The sequence below is a fragment of the Tamandua tetradactyla genome, chromosome 13 (genome assembly GCF_023851605.1).
Source record: "Tamandua tetradactyla isolate mTamTet1 chromosome 13, mTamTet1.pri, whole genome shotgun sequence".
Classification (NCBI taxonomy): Eukaryota; Metazoa; Chordata; class Mammalia; order Pilosa; family Myrmecophagidae; genus Tamandua; species Tamandua tetradactyla.
The window spans coordinates 51,483,328-51,495,448 of record NC_135339.1 but is presented as its reverse complement, the minus strand read 5'-3'; the positions used below and the strand labels follow the sequence as shown (position 1 = coordinate 51,495,448).

The window sequence follows — 12,121 nt, the reverse complement described above, 5'->3', positions numbered from 1 at the left end:
TTGCCACTTGCCTGGCTGATCTAAGATGCTCTAAGGATTCTCTGAGGATTTATCAGCTAATAGTGCTTAGAGATTTAGTACCCCGAAAAGCTCTTTAATCCTCTGTTTCCTGAATCGCACCTGAAGCCAGGACCTTCTGTCACATCCCAGCAGTTACAGCACCTTGAAAGCTGTCCAGCAAACATTCTGCTTGACCTCCAAGGCTCCTTCAAGGCACTACTTATGTTTCCCTCCGAAATTTTGACCAGGATGTACTTTCTTCTCGGCGCTCTGCAGGCAACTCTCTGAGGGACTTTCTGAACAATATCAGCAAAGCAAGCCACGCTATGGGTGAGCTCAGCCGAGATGCTGTAGAGAAATACCTCGAGGAGAACCCTGGGTTTGCCAAGGAGTACTTCGACAAGAAGCTCCGGGTGGAAGCGCCGGGCGAATCCACCCAGAACAGCTCTGCCTCTGTCAAAGCCGGTGCCTCGGTCCCTGAGCCGCCACAGGTGGAGGAGTTGGCGCTCTGCTGGCAGCTGCTGCCGGCGGTGCAGGAGGAGGCGGGCGGCATGGAGCCCGCCGTGCACAGGGTCCTCCAGAGGCTGGCTGCGCTGCTGCAGGCTGACCGCTGCAGCCTGTTCGTCTGCCGGGCCCGCAACGGCACACAGGAGGTGGCCTCCAGGCTGCTGAACGTCACCCCAACCTCCAAGTTGGAGGACAACCTGGTGGCCCCCGAGAGAGAGACTGTGTTTCCGTTGGACATTGGGATTGTGGGCTGGGCGGCCCACACAAAGAAAACTCTTAATGTCCCAGACGTGAGAAAGGTAGGTGGTCTTACACAGTAGGGCCGGACACAGGGAGGAACCTGGGAAAGGGCCGTGGTCTGGGGGGTTGGGGCATCCTCGTGCTGCTGGTTTGGTCATAACCTGGGGTGTGGGGCGGCGGGAGGAGGAGCATCCGGGCCCAGGGCTGCCAGGTGTAGCAAATGAACATACAGCGGGCCCAATTAATTCTGAATTTCAGATGGGCAATGAGTAATTTTTTAGTATAAATATGTCCCCTGTAATGTTTGGCATCTTATCGGGAAACATTACTGGGGCCTGATGCATCCCTCACCTGCTCTGTTACACCTCCTCCAGCCCTTGGAGCGCCTTCCCTTATGAACACACAAGCAAAGCAAGTGGCCCTGCGGGGAATGTGGGGGTGGGGGGCGGGGATCCGCCAAGAGGCCCAGGTGCCAAGATTTGTGAACTCACCCCACACCTCTCATTCTTAGCCCTATGAAGACATTCAGTTATTTGGAATGGATGGGTTCGTAAATTGATTATTTCATCTATAGACCAACTGTGACAAAAAAAAAAAAGTTACTATTTGAAAGGTCAGATATTCAAATCCAGATCATTATAAATGTGAATTAAGTCCACACTGACCACCATTCCCCAGCCCCTTGACTCAGAGCTGTCAAGAATTCGGGCCTTCCTGCAGACCAACAGCATGCTGCACTGATACAAGGCATATTTGCTTTTTTAGAAATAGAATATTAACTTTTTCTTTTTAACCACCACAATCCAGGTCCATTTTTGAAAAATTATAAAATGCAAGTAAGTGAGAGTACAGATTATGCACTGTCCCTCCACTCAGGGACAATCACAGGAACCAGCCTGGAGCCACTCCTGCTAGCCCTTCTACACACTGTTCCCAATACAATTCAGTATTAAGGGGAGCCGTGGATCAGGTCGGAGCCGAGTTGAATGGTCGCGGCGCCTGATTATCTCTCTGTGTGGGGTTTATTACAAGCTGCGAGTGGGGTCAGCTGGAGAGGCTGGACGCTAATCCCCCACATGCCTTCTGAAGCTGATTACAGGAGGACAGATCCAGAAGGCATAGAAGTCGTCAAACATCCGCAAAATTCAGCAAACAACCACAGGACACCCTCGGGGGCAAGGGTTGCGGTTGGGCGAGGTTTGGCCCTCGTCCTTTCTATTCCTCTCTTCCCTGAGTTTAAGCCTGGTTACGTTCGCTTTTGAGGCAGACTGCAGCTACTAAGGCAACTAAACTGGCCTGTGCCCTTGAGGCCGAGTTCTGCAGATTCTAGTTAGGACGCCAGGTCCACGCCCCGAGGCGCTTCTCATGGGAATGCGCTTTCATGGGAATGCGCTTCCTGACCATCTCTGGCTGAGCCCCTCTCCACAATTTCTAGGGCATCAAACATAACAAAGTGACACTTGAGACTTCTATTTCCTAAAATATTTTTAAAGAAGAGGTGGGTAAAATGATTTGGGCTGAAGTAGGTAATCGATGAGTCCAGTTCCTGTTGTTGAGGAGAAAATGGCTCAGTGAGCTGCTTGCCAGAAAGACCAGGTGTCCTTGGTCTGTTCCTGTCCGCTGCATACGTCACTGCTCAGGGCAGCCCAGGGGGAGGTCTCCCCTCCCCCATCTCGCTTTTCCAGGACTCAGGGTTGGTCTCAGTGGGACAGAGGGCGTAAGTGTGTCCTGGTGAAGACAGACAGTCACTCTCCTGAGCCCAGAGGGAAGCAAGGAGGCTCATAGGTTCTCCGTTTCTACTGCTTAGTAGCACTTTTTCCTACAGTGGTGGATTTTGATCCTGGCTGCATATTAAAGTTGAATAAGTGGGATGCAAAGGTAGTTCAGTGGTAGAATTCTCACCGACCATGTGGGAGACCCGGCTTCCGTTCCCAGTCCACACACTTCCCTCCCCACCCCTAACCCTGCCCCCGAAAAAAAAAAAAATTCAACAAGTGGTGCTGCAATAACAGGACAGGCACATGGAAAAAGAGGGAAATGTGATCTCCACAGTAGAGCATCCAAAAATAAAGTTGAATGAGGATTATGTTAGCCATGCAACAACGCAAATGTAATTAATGTCATTGAATTGTACAATTGAAATTGGCTATAGTGGCAGATCTTATATATATATATAGTAACACAATAAAATTTAAAAAACACACTAAATGGGAGCTTTTTTAAAAGAAGGACTGATTTCAGAGATTTGACAGATCGATTAAAGTAGAATCTCAGAGGTTGGGACCCAGGCGTCAATAGGTCCTAAAAGCTCCGCAGGTGATTCCAATATGCAGCTAATGTCAAAAAGCATCAATCTAATGGCTAGGCAGAGACAGAAGGAGAAAGTGAATTTCAAATAAACAGTAGAATATTAGAAATGGAAAGGTATAGAGATTTGTCCAGCTAATCCAGCAGATGGGAAGCTGAGGACACGGGGCCGCTCTCCTCAAGTCCTGGTACAGGGCATCGAAAGCAAAAGGCTGTGATGGAATCTAGGCCTCCTGGCGATGTCCGGGCCTCTTTCCATCCCACTCTACCTCCCTGCAGTTTTACCACACTTTGCCGTTGCAGTAAAATCTACAATGAGAAAGGTGGAAACCAATGTTTTAAATGATATTTCTGATTAGTCACTGTGCCAGTTTGAAAGGATTACGTGCCCTAGAAAAGCCACTTTTTAATCCTGATCCATCCTGAGGGGGCAGCCGTTTCAGCACTGCCAGTTGGAAAGTTGATTAGATGATCTCCACAGAGACGTGACATGCCCAGCTGTGGGTGCTAACCTGTGATGAGCAGCAGATGTGGCTCCACCCATCCCAGGTGGGTCTTGATTAGTTTATTGGAACCCTTTAAAAGAGAAAGCATTTTGGAGAAAACTGCAGAGCCATGAGAACCATGAGAGCCCATGCAGCCAGAAACTTTTGGAGATGAAGAAGGAAAATGCTCCGGGGGAGCTTCATGAAACAAGAAGCCTGCAGAGAAAGCTAGCAGATGCCTCCATGTTCACCATGTGCCTTTCTAGTTGAGAGACAAACCCTGAACTTCACCCGCCTTTCTTGAGTGAAGGTAACCTCTTGTTGGTGCCTTCATTTGGACATTTTTATAGATTTGCTTTTATTTGGACATTTTCACAGCTTTAGAACTATGAACTTGAAACTTAATAAATTCCGCTTTTTAAAAACTGTTCTGTTTCTGGTATATCACATTCTGGCAGCCAGCAAACTAGAACCATCACATTTTCATTGCATTTCACAATTTACAAAGCATTTTCTTATGCTTCATCTTTCCTGATTCTGACAAAGCCTCTGAACTGAAGGAGCATGTTTTTATCTCCATCCTCTATATGAAGGAAACTGCTCAAGGTCAAATGTGTAGGATAGAGCAGGTCTGGGACCATACCAGAGACCTTCTGAGGCCACCTCTTCCCACCACGTGCTGGTCATACACACCTCCGCTCTGGTGAACATTCAGGACCCCTGGGAGGGAGGGACTTCTTGAGCCTTGATAAAAACACACAGCTGGTCCCCTTGCCCTTGGGGGTCCAGGAAAGTGGCAATAGGGAAGCCACCTGGCGTTGTGTGGGAGCTTCGCCATCAGACAGGACGGGGCACAGACCAGGTCTGAGATTTGGTGGTTATGTGAAAGACAGGAGGCTCTGCACCTGAGAAATGGAGGTAGCCCTATGTACAGACTAAATGTGCGCCAAGTGCCTGGCTCCTAGTAGGTGTCCATAAAGGATAGCTATGGTATGATGATGATGGTGTGTGGTGGTGGTAAGGATGAAGGTGACTTGGAGGCTGAAAGTAGGTAACAAAAAGGATCAGTGGTAATTGCCTGTTTTTAAAACAGGAAAATGGCAGGAAAACTGTAAATAAGTGGAGACTGAGAGATAACCTCTTCAAGTCATGATTCTTGTCATGGTTTAAAAGACAGTCATGGAACAAGGCCTAAGTGTTCAATAATTAACCAGTCCTTAGAGCTCCCTTTGTTCCCTCCTTTCTTCCTTCCTCTCTTTTTGCCTCCTGATCTGAAGGGTTAGCCCTGTTATAATCAGGATTTAACAAGACTGCGATTGCAGGAGGGGCCTGGGACCTGTGGCCGTAAACAAGGTTTCCAGTTGCCTTTAGTGGCTTCTTTGAAGAAGAACCATGAAGGGATCTTGGGAGTCAAGAGAAACACAGGACTTTCTCAAAGAAATCTCAGGATTGTCTGAGCTAGTGAAAATATTAAAAGGAGAACCAGAAAGCTCCACCTCCCAGCGTTCCAGTCAGGTGCCCTCATCTGTAATTTCAGAGGTGCTTTATTCAAGGCTTTCAGATGCAATAATAATCCAGCATTAAAAATTTGAAAGTTATAAGCCATTTTCTCAAAACAGGCAATTGACCTTGAGAACATTACCCTGTATATAGAATCTGGGAGGGAAGTGGCATTAAGATTTGAAGCTGCTGTGTGCAATATGTTTGCAAGGAAATGTTGACTTCATCATCTGTTCTCAGCCACTGTGAGATGGCACCTCCCAAATACATGGTTGGGGTGTGTGTTTCTGCCTTGGAAGAGGCATGGAAGAGGCCAAGGATGAGAGCTGTATTTGACTCCTTTAGCACAACACGTTTTCATAGTAAATGGTCTCATTTCTAAGGATCCTCCTGGGGAGTGATTCACACATTTGGTTAAGCAAATGTGTTACCTGGGTTACTTAAAAGTACAGATTCCCTGGTCCCTGTCTTGGAGATTAACGTTAGGTGAAACTGTTGTGAGGTCAGTGAATCTGCATTTTTCTGCAAGTGATTCTGAGGTGCTGCCCAGAAACACTGCTCTGTGCTGAGATCGAACAACCCTTGATCCCTAGTGGGAAATTCTGGTCAGCAGACCCACGTGTTTTCTTTGGGAAACTGAGCAGAGTCCAGCTTCCAAAGTTTATCCTGTTTTTAGAAGCACCTTCAACTTGGGGAAATGAAAATAATACAACTTGTGAAAGGAGCACCAAGCCAACTTAGGCTAATGAGTCTCAGGGTTAGTCCAAAGATCTTTTTTTTTGAAATCATGAAAAATAATATATATACAAAACAATAAATTTCAAAGTGCACTGCAACAATTAGTTACAGAACAGATATCAGAGTTTGGTATGAGTTACAGTTCCACGATTTTGGGTGTTTCCTTCTAGTTGCTCCAAGACACTGGAGACTAAAGAAATATCAATATAATGATTCAGCAATCATACTCATGTGTTAAATCCTATCTTCTCTGCCATACTCCATCTTCTCTTATTGGAGAAGACCAGGTTCAAAGGAAAGAACCTAAGGACCCATACAGTGCTGGGTTTATACCCATCTAGAGTGGAATTCTCCAAAATTACAGCTGAGTTTACAGCTTTCTTTGACCTTCTCAAGCTCTTCCTTTGTCACTGCTCCAAACTCATCGCTCACCTCTTGCCTTGCCATACTGGTTTATTAGAATTTTCTCTTTCATCTACAGTATGAGGCTTATATCTTGGAGGAGCCATTTTCCTCTCTCACAAAAAGAGAAATAAAATATATGAATGAAAACCATCATCTTGGCTGAACATTAAAAACCAGATAAGTAGCTGGTGCTGGCAAAAAGGTGGTCTTCTCATATGTAGCTAGTAGAAATGAAAATTTCAAGCTTTTGTGAAAGGGCTCCTCTGGTAGGTATGTAAATAAAAACTGCATATACCTGTGGGTCCAGCAAGAGGGAGTTCTACTTTGGGAATCCATCCCATAAAAGGTAAAACAAAAATGACTCATGTAGTTTTGTTTGTAGTGGAGAAAAACAATAATGAGACTGAGTTGTTAGAAGAGAATGGTCAAGTGGCTCATGAGCATCCGCTGTGTGGAATACTGAGCAGGAATCTAAAAACATGAATTCACAGCCATATATGCTGGCTTGGGGAGAAGGCCGTAGGATACTGTTAAATGATGAGCATCTTGTGTAAAATTAGAAAAGTTTATAAAAAAAAATTGAAAGGAAAAACCTCTGCATAATTGTAGAGAAAGATATAGAAAGAGACATACCAAGCAGGTAAACACTGATTACACAGGTTGGTGAGGTTGGAAAGAGTTTGGGTGTGGGGGGGAGTAGTCATTTTTTCTTTATTATCATGATGGATGAGTTGACTGGTTCCAAGTGTACATTTTGCCTTGGTAATTAACACGATTTCTAACCTTGGGATAAAAGCTGTCTCTAATCCCAAGGTGAGCTCCTTCCCTGCACACACTCTTGTTTACTGCAACCCCGTGCCTTCTCGCCCTTACTCTTGGCACCTCAGTTTCTATGTGGCCCTGTGTACTGGGCTGCATAGTGTTGCCCCCGAATCCATGTCCACCCAGAGCCTGAGAATCGACTTTATTTAGAAATAGGGTCTTTGTGGTTGTAACCAAGTTAAGATGAGTTCAGAGTGCATTAGAGTGGACCCTAAATCCAATGACTGGTGTCCTTATAAGGAAAGGGAGTTTGGAGACCGAGAGAAATGCAGGGAAGAAGGCCATATGAAGGTGGAGGCAGAGATTGGAGTGATGCGGCTACAAACCAAGGAATGCCAAGGATTGTTGGAAGCCACCAGAAGCCAGGAGAGAGTCATTGAAGTATCCTCCCCTAAAGGTTTCAGAGGGAGCATAACCCTGTCGCACCTTAATTTCAGGCTTCTAGTTTCCAGAACCACGAGAGAATAAATGTCTATTGTTTTACGCCCCACCATTTGTGGTCATTTCTTAAAGCAGCCCTAGGAAACTAATGTACCCTGACATCACCTCTTTTTCCTTGCCCAACCTCAGCCTCACCTAGATAGGCCAGAGCTCAGGTGGGAAACCGACCTTCTGAAACAGACAGGTGAAACCACAGAATGGGGGTATGCAGGAGGCCCTTTGGTCAGGACCTCTGTGCTGGGGCCCTGCTGCCTGTCCGTAAGACGTGGGGACTAGGGAGAAGGATCTGTCACTATTCCTGGGTCTACCATTCCATGGGTTGCTTCAGCAAATGTGCAAATGTTTCTTTCAGAACAATCATTTTTCTGACTTCATGGACAAACAAACTGGATATATCACTAGGAACCTGCTGGCAACCCCGATTGTGACAGGCAAGGAGGTTCTTGCTGTGGTTATGGCAGTTAACAAAGTAAACGCACCCGAGTTCTCCAAACAGGATGAAGAGGTACAAGAATTTTATTTGTTTGTGTAAAGGAAAGAAAGATGTCACAACTGTAATTTGTTTTTCTTTGCCACCTGTAGGTCTTCTCCAAATACCTCAATTTTGTTTCTATAGTCCTTAAGCTGCATCATGCCAACTACCTGTATGGTGTCGAATCCCGAAGAAGCCAGGTAAAGGGAAGGCAACTTTTATCACCCCACTGATCTGTCCGGCAAAGAGACCCAGAGCCAACAGCCCCAGCTCCTCCCGGGCCCTCATGGAGCCAACCCCCAAAGCTCTAGCCCCATATCCTCTCATGGTCTCCCCAGCCCTCCTCCCAAATCCAATTCTGTTTTCTGGAAAGAGCCTGATATTGTTAATACCCGCCTCTCAGGCTGATTTTTACTTTTCACCCAAGCTCTCATTGTGCAAGAAGAGGGTTGGTCTCAGGAATGAATTACAAGTATTGGCAAACAGGTGAGGACAGTCAGGTGACAGAGGCCCTGAGAGTCCTCTACATATGTGGCCAGTTACTCCATTTGTAGATATAAATTTGACTTTCTTCAATCTAGACCCTGGGCAGCCTTGGTTTCTTCGTCTATGAGGTGGTGATGATAATTATAGTATTTACCTAACATGGTTCATATTAAACAGTTATTGAATGGAATCATTCATAAATAGCTCTTAGGATGTAATCATTATTCCTTCAAATGGGGCTGCTATTAAATTGAGGAATAAATCCCTCCTCTGAAAGTCCAATGGCCTCCAGGAGGCAGAGGGATAAATAACACAGGACTGGTCGCCAGAATACCTGTCTGGACCACTCTGTACTTCAGTGTCTTTATCTGTACAATGAGGGGCATGGGTTGGGATGGAGGGTTTCCAGGTCCTTTTCCATTCTAACTCTCCAGGTAAAGTTATCTCTGATTAGCCCAGGGTGCGTGGAAGGAGGCTGGTGGCATTCTCCCCAGCAGGACCTAGGGGGCCACCAACACTGAACCCTCTGCCTTCTGGCTGTCTTTGCATCCATTTTTAGGAACTTCCTTTTGGAACCAAAGCATTTGGAATGGAAGCCAGTCATGGCCTCTTCCCCTTCATAAATCTACAGACTTTTGGTGGTCTAGTCCTCATCTCACTTAGAGAATATGAGCAGTTTGTTGAATATATACAAGTTCAAAAATACAATTGAATTAATATTGGCAATATATATTCATTTTATTTGATATACCTCATGTTTTCTTCTACTTAATGCTCTATCTCTTCATTTTGTACTTTGTTCTAACTTTTCTTTTTAAAATCTTCTTTCAGATTCTTATGTGGTCAGCCAATAAAGTATTTGAAGAACTCACAGATGTAGAGAGACAGTTTCACAAAGCCCTCTACACAGTTAGAACATATCTGAACTGTGAACGATACTCCATTGGACTGCTGGCCATGACCAAAGAGAAGGTCCTTGTTGCATAATTTTTTGTCTCAGCTAAAATTACCTGTAAAATACACATCACATGAAATGCTACCCATTAAAGCATGGATACTCTATTTAAATAATCATTCACGACAGGTCACAAAAAACAGTACCAAGAAGGTATGGTTTTGCCACTTCTTTGTGTCTTCAGCAAGTCTTTTAACTTCCCTGATTCTTGGTTGCCTCATCTGTAAAATGAGGACATCTCTCTCATCTATGATGATGATTAGATATATATACAGTATCAAACACATATTAAGGACATAATAAATGATATTATGATTACCAATCTGATGTTTTATATTCAAAAGATTGAATTATCTTAAAGAAGAACTAATGAAATATTTATTATTCACAAACAATGTAATGCTCATTTCTTGTTTTGTTTAATTCTATTGGAGCTCTCCTCATTTGACATAGATAATGAATATCATATCATTTATATTTCTTACTATTCATGTATTGGAAATTATTATTTCAGGGTAATTGTTTTAGGTGGAGAAACAGAGGACCAGGCATCAGGAAAGCTGGGCTGTGATCCTAGCTCTGGGGCTTTCTGACTGAGTTTATCAGTTAGGATTCTTTCAGCTACAAGTAACAGAAAACCCAGCTAAAAGTGCCTTTAACGATAAGATTTGCATCTCATTTAACAAGAATTTTCAAGGTAGGACAGTTCTAGAGCTGGTTAATTCAGAGTGCAATACAGTTATCAAAGTCCCAGATACTTTCCATCTCTTCCTGGATAGGTCTCTGAAATCTCCAGCACATTGGTGAAATCTCTTAATGGTGGCAAATTGGCCACCATGGTTCGAGGCACAGCAGGTGGACACAACAAAATTGGGAGTCATTTCCACCCAGTGTCAACTTTTTATCAGGAGGAACACCTTTCCCCAAAAGCCTCTCTGCAGACTTCTCTCCCTTCTTCATTGCCTAGATCTGGACCTGTCCTCTGTCCAATCCAGGCAACTCATGTAGACTACTCACCATTCCTGCATGGTGCTGGGCCAGGGCCCATCTTCCCTCAAAAAAATTGCCAACTGAAACCCAATTAAAATCACGTTCTGTAAGCAAGGAATGGATGTTGGGTAAGGTAACCAATGGTGTTGGTCACTCTGTGTCACCTTGGCCAAGCCTTTCGAACTACCTGGATTTCATTTGTCTATGAAAGAGATGTTATATATTTAGTGCTTTTAAGTGTACTGTACACTGGGTATTGTGTATGTATTATTCAGCTAATCTTCACAAGGACCCTATTGTATAAATTCTATTATCCCTAATTTTATAGATGAGAAAATATTTAAATGATTCATTCACAGTCACAAGCTAATCAGTATCTCAGGGAATTAGAGATCATTTTCTAGCTCTAAAATTCCAGAATTACATAAATTAACATACTTTTTTTTTTTTTTTTGCAAAAGCAAATTCATACAAGATTTGGTAAGTCATGGAACAGTTTGCTTAATAATATTTCAATATAATTTCCTCCAGGAATTCTATGATGAGTGGCCAGTCAAGCTTGGAGAAGTTGAGCCTTATAAAGGCCCAAAGACACCAGATGGCCGTGTAAGTGCAAACATCTTCCCTGTTGATGTCTGTGTGTGGTATCAAGTGCTAAAACTAAGAGGGGCGGAGTGTAGAGGAATGAACCCCAGCCAGGGGAAGGCTGGGTTCTAGTCCTGTAACTTTCTGTGGGACCCTGGAATGGCAGAAAGAGCACTGTACAGGGAGTCTGAGGGCCAGGTCCCAGCTCTGCCCCTAGCTATCTGGGTGGGCCTTGCCTAAACTCATTGTTTAACCTCTCCGTTTCTGTAAAGCTCGAGCTTGGCAGATCACTGGTTCTCAGTAGGAAGGGAATGCATCAGAGCCACCCACCCGCACAGCTCTTTAAATATATATACACATACCCAGGCCTCTCTCTACTGACTGGCTGAATTGGAATCTCCAAGGAGGGGTTGGTTTGGATTTACTTTTCCCTTTGGCTGCAAGTTTCACAAGTGCAGGAACTGTTTGTTTTCTTCGCTACTATACATTCCCAGCACACGAGAAGGGGAAGGGATTGGGATAGAAGGTGTCCAGGCCGCAGGTTCTTCATCGTCCCCATGAACAGGGACAAGTTCTCAAGTCCATTCCAGCTTTGACAATATAAAGTAGAATTCTATTTCTGAGCCACCTATTTAGATACACCAGTGTTGCAAGGGGGTTATTACTCATTCTACAGCTGGGAAGTGGAAGCATTAACTGAGGTTAAGAAATTATATGATTTGTTTGAGGAAACTTATTAATATTGGGTGCTTTTGGAGAACAGAAAAGAAATCAGTTTAAAAACATCTTTGCTGGTGAATTGATAGCAAAGATTCTCCCCAAAAGCTGGTTGATTGAATTCTACTTTTTAAAAACTAAATTTAGTTAAACAGCCTGTATTGTGTATAAACAAACAGATAACAATAGTTCTGTTTTTATTATGAACTTATAATAAGGATATATGTAGTTTGGTGATTTATGTTATACAGAAAACTATAGTTGGGAAATTAAAACCTCATCTGTTTCTAAGAGTCATGAAAAGGGGTTTTAAAGATTCAAATTCTTAAAACAGAAATGTTTTCTTTGAGAAATAAGATTATTATTCTCCTCTTTCCCTCATAGGAAATCATCTTTTATAAAGTCATTGATTACATCTTACATGGAAAGGAAGAGATCAAAGTGATTCCGTGAGTGCTGTCATGAAGCAGC

At 43.9% G+C, this 12,121-nt stretch overlaps 1 protein-coding gene across 1 annotated transcript in view; it reads left to right on the top strand.

The window, feature by feature from the left end:
- The first annotated feature begins 326 nt into the window (after positions 1 to 326).
- Positions 327 to 12,121, top strand: part of PDE6C (phosphodiesterase 6C) — an 82,436-nt gene continuing 70,641 nt past the window's right edge. The window contains exons 1-6 of the mRNA XM_077124391.1: positions 327 to 806; positions 7,798 to 7,950; positions 8,028 to 8,117; positions 9,235 to 9,375; positions 10,880 to 10,954; positions 12,035 to 12,099. Of these exons, the coding sequence (XP_076980506.1) occupies positions 327 to 806; positions 7,798 to 7,950; positions 8,028 to 8,117; positions 9,235 to 9,375; positions 10,880 to 10,954; positions 12,035 to 12,099 (1,004 nt within the window). The remainder of the gene's footprint in view (positions 807 to 7,797; positions 7,951 to 8,027; positions 8,118 to 9,234; positions 9,376 to 10,879; positions 10,955 to 12,034; positions 12,100 to 12,121) is intronic.